Raw genomic sequence first — 11,520 nt, forward strand, 5'->3', positions numbered from 1 at the left:
CATCGCTTGGTTTGGGAATTGCACCGCCTCAGACCTCAAGACCCTACAGCATATAGTGAGGACAGCTGAGAAGATCATTGGGGTCTCTCTCCCCTCCATCATGGACACCTACACCACACGTTGTATCCGGAAAGCCACTATCATTGTGGACGACCCCATCCATCCCTCACACAGACTTTTTTCACTGCTGTCGTCTGGCAGAAGGTACCAGAGCATCCATGCCATCACTGCCAGACTGTGCAACAGCTTTGTTCCTCAAGCAATCAGGTTTTTAAACTCACAAGGAGTGAGCTAACACCACCCCCCCCCCCCCCCACACACACACACATACTCCACACACACACACACGCACCTCTTTTGATCTGGAACATTGCTGCTAACACTGTTTTCACTGTTTTGCTCAGGTTTTTGTACCTCAGTAACTGCTGTGTTTATGTCTGTCATCTGACTGCGTGACTCACAGATCACAGCATGTTAAATATCTCTGCACCTTATTCCACTACCTCATGTCCAGAATGAGTGCTGTGTCAGTGCTGCACTGTCCTGTCTTTTTACTGAGTCTAATGTCTGTTTAATTTATCATATTTATTGTTTCTTGTTTAATTCATGTTTGTGCACTTTGCACTTTTTGTTCCTTGTTGCACCGTGATGTTCCTGGAGGAACTTAATTTCACTCCACTGTGTGCTTGTACATAGATGGAATCACAATTAAAGCGTCTTGACTTGACTTTCATTTGACTCTACCTGCTAACTTCTAACTTTACTTTGCTACTATATCTTTATTGAATTTTACTGTTTTTTAATTACCTTACTTACCTAAAAATAAACTTGTTTTCACTAAAAATTATATTTTAGAGCAATTTGTGAATTTAAATTGTTATTTTGATTGTATGAACCCTATATTCAGTTTGATTATTTCTTTCCGGCATGTGTGTATGTCCCAAATATTTATTTGTGTTGGCGGCATCACATTATGAACTTTTGATTAACTTTTATGTTACGGGCCAAAATTGACCCTTGTGGTAGAAATTAAACCAAAAAACAAAGTTGTATTCATTTTTCATTCATTCTACCCCGGTTTCATGAGGATCTTTTGAATGTGTGTATGTGTGTGTGTGTGTGTGTGTGTGTGTGTGTGTGTGTGTGTGTGTGTAAGTAAACTGTTTCCCCAGTCTACCTCATTCTTAACTACAGGGTGATATTTGACCCTGAACAGTATCTTTATACCCGAGTGGTATAGAGATAAAAACATCAAATTGAGCATATTCATTTTTATGTGTTCATATTATCATGGATGAGGAAGTCATTAAGTGTTATGAAAGAATTAGTGTAATGGTATTTTATAGAGACATTGAAAATTTGAAAAAGGGTTAATTTTGACTTTAAATGCTTTGGTTGACTTGAATTTCTAGTTATGAAAATGCTAAAGGTTTAAGGTAACAGCAAGTATTGATATAACATATATGGATTTATTGTAATTCTGCACAAACCAGTTCTGTCAAAAAAAAAAAGCTCAGTCACTCACTCACAGAATCCATCTTCTTCACTCTTGTCAACCTCTGATTCTCAGATGTATGTCATTCTGATGAGAGAGAGGCACTCCTTCTAATCTTTCTCTTTTTTTCTGTCTAAGGGGGATATAACATCAATGACGTGATGTTTTACTGGACAAGAGGAAATGAATCAGTCAGTGGATTGGATACTCTGCGCCTGGCCCAGTACACTGTAGAGGATCATTACACGTCTGTCTCAGAGGCAGTGTATGAAACAGGTACCAAGAGACAACACATCTACACTCTTACAAAAAGATTCTTAAAAGGTTATAAAACCATTATAATGCAGACATATAATAGCCTGTGGGGTCAGTAACATATAATGTGGAATGTGTGTAAGGCAGTCTTGAGCTGGAGGTTAGGGAACCAGCCTTTTGACTGGAAAATGATTCCCTGAGCCGACAGGATGTGGCTAAAGTGCCCTTGAGCAAGGCACCTAACCCTCAACTACTTACCAGGTGCTAGGGCTGCCCAACTACTCCCCAGATGGGGCTGCCCACCACTCTGGGCAAGTGTGTTCACTAGTGTGCATGTATGTGGGTGTATCACTGCATGGATGGGTCAAATGTGGAGGTCTAATACTCAGGCCTGTCAAAGCTCAGGGCCCTCCTCCAGTACCAGTATTATGCGCAATGATTTATCATTGAATGTTAGACGTCGAGCCTATGAAGACGATTGACATTTCAACCAACCTTTTAAAGAGATAGGAATGAGACGGGGAGGAGACAGGTAAAATGAACAGAGGAAGAGAGACACTGTAATGGGGAGCGAGGAGGTGGACGCACGTGCCTCAGATAAGCAAGATTTATTAAGGGCAAATCCAAAATCAAGGTCGAGACAGTCCAGGGTCATAGAGCCAATACGGATAGATCGGGGGCAGACATGACAGACAAACCAGAATCCAACAGAACAAGCAGAGCAGAACAAACAGAACATCCAACAGAGCATATCACAAACAACAAAGACCAGCAACCAGACAGGGGAAAACACAGGGCTTAAATACAAGGGTAACGAGGAACAGGTGCAAATACAGGTGGAGACAATCAGGGGCAGAGTCATGAAACAAGGGGCCGGACTAGGAAACCAAAACAAATGCACATGGAAGATCAAAACACAACACGAACACATGGACAGGACTGGGAGGGGCCAATCGTGGCAGACACAGCAAGACCCGAAAACCCTTTATCCAGCATGGATATGTAACAATGCTTAGGAGTAAGTGTGAATTCATTTAATCCTCTATAGTTCTAGTCCATTAGTGTAAGTAATGGGAGTGGCATAATATAAGTTGCAAGTTGGAACTAACCAGGAAAGTAGATCTCCAGGAGGAGGGTTGGTGACCACTGATCTGCATTCTCCAAAGAAAAAGCTCTAGATTTATAGAGCTGTAGTTCATCACTAAGGAATGCTTCATTCTGGCATAAAAGGTTCCTCTAAGCCATATACCAAAAGAGCAAACTCTGATGTCATATCTTGTCTTCACAAGTTGGTGACACTTCAGCTTGAGGAAATGCCTTAAAGATTGCAAAAGGGTAGAGACTTAAACATGCAGGGTCTGACACTTGCTAAGTGTGAAGGGTCTGTGATCTTGTGGTTATGGATGTAAGGCACTTTATCACTGCAGCAGTACCATAACTTTCAATATAATAAAAAAAATTATATAATATTAACATACTAATATATATATATATATATATATATATATATATATATATATATATATATATATATATAAACAGCTGTGTTTGCAATGGCTGTTCTGAGACAGAAATGTTTTAACACATTCAAGAAGTGTTTTACGTAAACCACAGAACTTGTCCAAAAGTTTGTAGACACTTGCTTATCCAGTGCCTCTACTAAAATTAAGGGAGAATAGAGTTCCTCTTCTAGGAAGCCTTTACTCAAGATTTTGAAGCAGCATTGTGAAGGTTTGACTGCATTCAGATATTCAGATATTGCATTAGTAAGGTTACGTACTGATGTTAGAAAAAATCATTCTCAATCACAAACACCAACTCATCCCAAAGGCATTAAATGGAGCTCCACTCACTCCAGACAATGTGTTCCACTGCTCCACAGCCCAGTGTTGGATGGCTTTGTAGCCCTCTACTTGACATTTGACACTGGGCAGGGTGACATTAGGCTCATGTATAACTTTCCAGAGTGTCCCATTGTATTGATACTGGAGACTATCAAGACCTGTGTTAGCAATTAGTGCACCTTAAAGTAGCTGAACTGCCTAATAAGAAGGGGTGTCTATATACTTTTGGACAGCGTATTTGAGATGTTTTTTCAAGTGTAATGTTTAGTAATAATATGCTCTCTGTCCTCTGAGGTAACTATCCAAAACTCATCTTCCACTTCGAGCTGAAGCGAAGCATTCTGTACTTCATCCTGGAAACCTATGTGCCCTCCAGTCTGCTAGTCGTCCTGTCCTGGGTTTCCTTCTGGATCAGTCAGTCATCAGTGCCAGCTCGCATATGCATAGGTACATTATCTCCACGAATCACATGCTTGGTCAACTGTGTCCAATATCATATTTTTTAGTGCTGTAAAGCTAATTGTGGTTACAGTCTTAATAATATCCACAGTAGAGTGGGTTCACAGGCAAAGCGGTATCAAGTCTGCATTGAATATCTATTGATGAGGGACTGTAAAAACAGGTATGCAACTTCCAGGGAACAAATGTGCACCTCCTTCAAATGGAACAGCTACTTTTGGAGTGGTGCTGCAACTTGAATTGTTAGCTACCTTCCAACAGCTTGGCTTAAGATTAGGAGTGATAAAAGGCCATGAAGGATACTCTGATAACGTCCTAGGAAATTCAGAATGTAGGCTGCATTTCTAGGCTGTTTTCGAAAAATCCATCTGACTGGAACAGCATTCGATGGACTGGACCGTGGCCTACCTTTTGAAATGGAGCTGTAATGTTTGTAGTGAATGTCGTTTTTCTCCCAAATACACAAATGATTGGTCCACATATTATTACCTCATAAAACACTGCACTGAGCAGTATTAGACCAAATAAAACCAGATCAAAAAAGAAAGGCCCAAGCTAGAATTCTTGATGCTTGTATTCACTGCAATAAAGTTTATTCCAAGGCAATGAAATGATGCATTAGTAAGTGCTCTATCAGTATGTGTTTTCTAGGGTGTGAAGATGGCTCTAAATATTGCTAAACTTATTAATTATTTTCCCTGTTGCAGGTTCAGTTTCATATTAGCTAATTAATGTCCATATAGTGCAAATAAAGCTATGTAGGGATTTTTGGGAATCCCACTGCCTGAAACTTCTCAGTTCATTTTCATCTGTACTGCTTTTGTTATATGGGCAAAGCACTGTCATCGGTCATAGTTAGGACCAATAAGTCTTTGCTAACTGTGTGTTTAATGTTCCATTTAAAGGAGTAACCACAGTCTTAACGATGACCACTCTGATGATGGGAGCCAGGACGTCTCTGCCCAATGCTAACTGCTTCATCAAGGCTATAGACGTATATCTGGGAATTTGTTTCAGTTTCATCTTTGGGGCATTGATAGAGTACGCTGTTGCTCACTTCTGCACGCTCCACCACCCAGATTGCAATGCACTTATGGTAAGACTGATTAATGGTAAGCTCATCATCATCTACACCAGGTCAAATCACATCTCACTAGTGCTGTCATTTACAGTTTTCATCTTCAAATACAGGTGTTTTAGTCACTGTTCTGTTCTTACCTGTCTTAATCCTCAGTATGGAGGACACCACATGCATGACTGTGATGATGATATGAACGGCATTGTCACAACTATTGCCAGTGACTCCAGCCGATCTAAGCGACGTAAGGATTCTCCAACCCCGGCTCCTGCCCCAACCCCTACCGGAGAGCCTGGAGTCGTACCCTCCAGCCCTACTTCCCCAGAGGCTAAGCCCCCAGAGGCCCTGACGGAGCCCCTGAACCGCTGTCTTAAAAACCTATCCCTCATAAGACAGATGCTACGCTCTGTGAACTGCTGTCACGTGGAGAATCCACATTACATAGACAACTACTCCCGCGTAACATTTCCACTTTCCTTCGTCATAGTCAACATGCTGTACTGGACTTACTACTTGTATTTGTAACACACCAGAGACAGAGTGTTTTGTGGGAGTTCTACTCTGGGTTAATATCTAGGGTGAATTTTAAGTTTGACTGAGCATGGAGCAATGTTAACATCTGTATGTGAGATGTTCTCCTGTTTGTATGTACATGTGTGAGCAGAGTACAGGCCTGAAAGGCATGAAAAGAGCTGTAAGAACCATGTAGGCTGAGAATAAGGAGAAAGTATGCATGAGGAATGAGTGTACGAGTGTGTGCGAATATATTTGTCTGCATATTGATGTGCCTGAGTGTGTGCAGGTCCTTATCATTAATTCATCATTAGGTTGTTGCTGGATCATATTCCTATTTCTAATTCTTGCCCAGATCCTACTAAAATTTTCATGTCCTAATATGATGCAATAACATGCAAATGAAAGAGGCCTAAAAGTCAAGTCCGTTCCGGCTGAAACAACATCAGGATATCATTTTATCTTTCATCAACTCTAATTATTTCTTTAGTTCTGTCTTTGCGCATCAGTATTTGAAAGAATTGTCATGTTCCTCAGCCACGTAAAATGTTGTTATGCTCTTGTCTGGGCCTTTCCCTGTTCCCTCCTGTTGTTCTGCCACCATGGGGCTTTGCTCTCTGAGTTATTGTGCTGGTTAAATTGCTGGGCAGTGCTGCTGGGGGCATACTGAAGCTATTGCTCTTTCTTTATTGCCTCCGTAAATCCTCTGGCCCTGGCTCCCTCCCCTAACAGGTTATGGGATCGACTCTCATTGCAGGCCTGTGTAAACGATTTTATATGATTTGGCATTAAATTATTCATTTTGCAGTCCATTTTACAAGCAGGCAATGTGCCAAGGCCATGTCTAGTTGCAAAGAAACAGACCACTGATGGACAAAATGGACATATGAGTTGACGGTCCACTGTATCTCAGCTGCACTGTTCAGACCCAGGTGACTCATTGGCTGAACAGTTAGTGACATTGCAGTGTTGACCTTCCAAACACAATTCCACGGTTAAATAAAACGTGATATGGGACAAATGTAAGACATTCTGCATATTTGGAGAGTCCATTTGAAACTTCATTTGGTCTAAGGCCCTATTCTTTTTTTTTCAGAAGTGAACAAAGAAGCACTTAATATTTTGTCTGGAAAAATTAAGCCTATTTAGAGGCCAAAGAGGTCCAAAATTAGGTCACAAATCCAAAAAAAAATGGTTATGTTGATTATCAGTATCAAAGAGGATGGACCAAAGACATTTGTGTTTAAAATATACATGATTCATCCTTAAAGCAGAGCATTGACCCTATACATGAATTGATCAGTAACAATAATCACATAGTGATTTCGCAGAATAAACTAGGCTGACATTTAGGATGTATAGGATGGGGTAAAAACATGAATACAGCATGCAATGCCCCCTACTTTTCCTTTTCAATGCCTTCTAGCTGGAGAAAACTATTACAAGTGCTTGATTTTGCATTTATATTTGATGCATGTTACTTTTTCCTTCCCTGACTATACAGGATTCCATATATATATATATATATATGTATGAATATAACATGTAATTGTAAACGTAATACTTTTTTTTAAATTGGGCAAGTCAGATGGTGAAAAACCTGGAACCAATGCCTTGTGTGTGTGATTTTGTGTAAATAACATTGAAAACCATTTATTACATTTTTCCTTAAGAGTTTAATTGAATTGTACATGATTTGGTTTGTAAAGCTCAAGCCTGACTTAAAGCATTCCATGCTTTCCTTCCATGTGGAAGTTTAAGTGGATAAGAAGGAGGTGGATAGAAGTTAATACTAAGTTAAGAACTTAAGTCATCTATTCATATTTAAGATCTTAAAATTAGGTAAAAAAAAGCAGGTAAAGCAGGGCCCCTCCACTGCACCCTCCCATTTTTACAAACAGTTGCATTCCTTTTTAATCAATCATAATGCCAGTTGTTCAGTACTTCATGAGTAACTACACCCTGACAGGTCACGTCATTAAGTATGCTAGCTTATGTCTACACTCATTGATATCAGCTCCACTTACTATATAGGTGCACTTTGTAGTTCCAATTACAGACTGTAGTCCATCTGTTTCTCTGTATACTATGTAAGCCCCCTTTCACCCTGTTCAGGTCAGGATCCCCACAAAGCAAGTATTATTCCGCTGGTACGAGTGGATCAGACTCACCAGTGCAGCTGGTAAAAACTGTGTCCACTTGCTGTCCACTCTGTTAGACAAACCTAATATAGTGGACAGTGGTCCACCATTAGCATGTCTGTGCACAGTTTGTGTAGTCATGTTCATTAGTGGTCACAGGACACTGTCCACAGAACACTGTTGATCTGATATTTTTGGTTGGTGGACTTTTGTCAGTCCACCAGTGGCACTGATGTGTTTAAAAACCCCAGCAGCATGCCACCACATCAGTATCACTGCAGTGCTGTGAATGACACACCACCCATATAATAACTGCTTTGTGGTGGTAATGTGGGGGGTCCTGATCATTGAAGAACAGGGCAAAATGGGGCTAACAAAGTATGCAGATAAACAGATGGTCTACAATCTGTAATAGTCTAACTGCACAATGCACCTATGTGGTAAGTGGAGCTGATGAAGTGGACAATGAGTGTAGAAACAAAGAGGTATACCTAATGAAGTGGATGGTTGTCACAGAATACTGTGCGTTGGGGATTCCATTCATTTCCTCCAACATAAAGTTACATTTTCCTGCATGAAATGTGCCTTTATATAACAGCACCCTTTCATGTGACCTATATGATAATTTATCTTTTAAAAAATGATGCCCATTTTTTTTCTCACTGAAAATCTATGCCTCTTAAATTCTGAATTTCTATTAAGGAAAATCTTAAACCATGCTACAGTCTTCCCAGGATTAATTCGCAGAGTTCATTAATGGAACGCATGGTAAACATATTATTTATTTTAATAAGAGGGCTGTTATTATTTGAATGCCTTTATTTCAGAACAGCATATTTTTTGAGGCATTTAGGGCCTTATTTTAATCAAACGGTGCTTGATGCCATTAGCTCCTTCAAGGAATCTTAACATTTTATGACTCCATTTTTAACATCTGGATTATAATTGCTTTCATCAATGGAACATGTGAGCAAAAAACAACCAGTACAATACCAATCATCACATGGAATATTGGTGTGATTATTATCTGCACAGTAGATTGCTGATGAGTGCCAAAGAGTACGTTCATAAGTCTAAAAGCAATCACACCATATAGAAATAGCGCTCAAGATAACTCAATGTAAATTAGGTTTTTTCTTGAGTTTCTTATCTGTTTTTTTGGAAATGCTGAGTTATCTAGTTGTTCATTGCCTGACTAATAAGGCTTTATACTGGTTTTGTTCTCTTGATGTTTTATCATATCTCTGATAGTGGCTGTGAATCACTACAACTTTATGGAGTCATTTGTAACATTAATCCAGCATTTGGATGGACCTGACTATTCAATGCAGTATGTACAGATTTTACTCTCTTGTGAAAACCAACCATATGGACAGCAGCAGACTATTACTTTGAAGTGTTTTACTTTTTTTAGCATGATTTGCCAGCTGGGCATACAGTATGAATGGTATGTGTTGGCATCTGAAGATGTCACTGACTTCCTTTTGTTTATATTTGTGTATACTGTATCATTGAAACATTCTATACAGTTGGATAACTGGAAAAATGGATGTAAATATATTGTTACACTCTGCATGCTTTCTTGATGTCTCTTGATAATGGTAATAGTAATCATAATAAACAAAAAAGATATTATCATCTTTACTTCTTGATAAATAATTAATATTGATAAATATTTGAAGTGTAAAGGCATATAATTCTGAAAGAATAACACCCGGGTATTAGACTTATTTATGTATAAAGAAATACAATACAAGCATGCTGTGACAACATTATGAGGAATAGTACATTTGTTCCATCTGACTGAATTGGCAGTGCTGAAAATCTCAGAATCATGAAAGCAGGCAGTGAATTGTATCATATAATACCAACGTTCCAGAAAAATCATGTTACACAGAGATTATGTCTGGGTCCACTATAATCTCTACACTACTCTCATTTATTCATGAAAGAACCATTATTATTTATAATATGATTACTGCTGATCATATTTCAAATTTGATTTCTACTTCAATAAAATATTAAGCTATATTATACACCCAGTGACTACTATATTAGGCACACCTACAGTGAATCTACAGTCATTGGCCATTTAATGCATTTGTCCATTAAATCCATTTACCATATGGGAACATTTCTTAATTTTGTAGTTGCACAATTACAGATTGTAGTCCACCTGTTTCTTTGTATTATACGTTACCCTGTCAGGACCACCTCAGGACCACCAAAAAGCAGGTGTTGTTGCACAGTTTGTGTTATTCAACCTCTAGTCCTTTATTAGTGGTCAGTTTCTGGACACAGGATACTGTTTGCTGGAAATTCTTGCTTGGTGGACTGTTCGAAGACCAGCAGTGACACTAAGATGTCACACATTAACTTGCCATCACCGCATCAGTGTCACTGCAGGGCTGAGAATGATCCACCACCCAAACACATGCTCTGTGGGTGTCCTGTGGGGGTCCTGACCATTGAAGAACAGGGTAATGAGGTAACAAATCATAGAGATAAACAGATGGACTGTAATCTGTAAGTATAGATCCACAAAATGTACCCATACGTTAAATGGTACAGGCCAGTGAGTGTATGATATATGTTTTTGTCATATATAATTAGCTTTATAGACTTTCCAAGGTCACAATGAAAATGGAAACATGCACAAACCCCAAAGGGTCAAATGTTCATGCAGCCGCATACAAATAAATAAATAAATAAATAAATGAGGATTTGCACAATACCTGATGATAGAAGGCCAAAAGCCTTAAGAAAGTTGAAGTGAAATGTACATGCATAACTACATATGAGTTTACATTCATAATTACAGAATATTTTACAATATAACGAAGCTGAATATGCTTTATAACACAGTTTACCCCAAGACTGGAACTCTATCTTGTAGGGTGGTTGCACATTACACTCAATTGCCTCTGAGTCCATAAATACATGAATACAATGTATACTTTTTTAAATAAGAAGGTGAAATATCTAAAAAAATCATTTGAAGTGTTTTCTTACTTTAGTTCTACCCTTAGATGTACAACTGAATTGTCCAAGACTTGTTTGGTTTGTAATGTTTAAGTCTGATTCAGTTTAAGGAGCGATCCATGCAGATGTTTAAAATGTGAATCAATAAAAGTATGAAAAAAAGTATGTGCCTATGCTCTAAGCTGCATATCATTTCCTCGGCACAGAAAGCCAACACTAATCTTCTGGGGTGCTTGCAGGTTACACACAATTACCTCTGGCTATTTTTGCATGGGAATGCAGACTGCACTCCACATGGATACATATTTCACACTATCTTGGGAAATGAACAGTATGAAAAAATTGGATGCTGGGGGAGGGGGGCTCAACAAGGATGCAGCCATCATAGACAGAGCACAGTTCATTGCATTGCTGCATCCTGAGCTGGGATTAGTATATGGGACCACAAGTCATATTCCTGTATAACCTTAACTGCAGCAGTTTAAGTTCCGCTTAATAGCATACTGGCTAAGCTGCGAAGTGTTCATAAATCAACCAGGTTGAAAAATAATGGGTGCAATTATCCTTTCCTCTCACATATTACACAGTATAAATACAGCTCAAATGCACAAAACTGCAGTAATAAGACAGAAGCATAATTAAATCCAGAGAGACTGAATAAAGATCCATATGGTATGCATAGAAGAGCTTGCCCTATCTGTTGTGAATATGCATTGATGTTATAATTGCACTGGAAGGGCACTGAAAAATAAC

At 39.0% G+C, this 11,520-nt stretch overlaps 1 protein-coding gene across 2 annotated transcripts in view; it reads left to right on the plus strand.

Moving 5' to 3' along the window:
* LOC108426858 (gamma-aminobutyric acid receptor subunit pi) overlaps window positions 1–10,932 on the plus strand; it is a 72,725-nt gene extending 61,793 nt beyond the window's left edge. For both annotated transcript variants that reach the window (XM_017696660.2, XM_017696661.2), the window contains exons 7-10: window positions 1,634–1,771; window positions 3,889–4,041; window positions 4,959–5,149; window positions 5,288–10,932. In XM_017696660.2, coding sequence (XP_017552149.1) covers window positions 1,634–1,771; window positions 3,889–4,041; window positions 4,959–5,149; window positions 5,288–5,656 — 851 coding nt within the window. In that variant the 3' untranslated portion in view covers window positions 5,657–10,932. The remainder of the gene's footprint in view (window positions 1–1,633; window positions 1,772–3,888; window positions 4,042–4,958; window positions 5,150–5,287) is intronic.
* Window positions 10,933–11,520: the final 588 nt, after the last annotated feature.

This window comes from Pygocentrus nattereri, chromosome 5 (assembly GCF_015220715.1).
Source record: "Pygocentrus nattereri isolate fPygNat1 chromosome 5, fPygNat1.pri, whole genome shotgun sequence".
Lineage (NCBI taxonomy): Eukaryota > Metazoa > Chordata > Actinopteri > Characiformes > Serrasalmidae > Pygocentrus > Pygocentrus nattereri.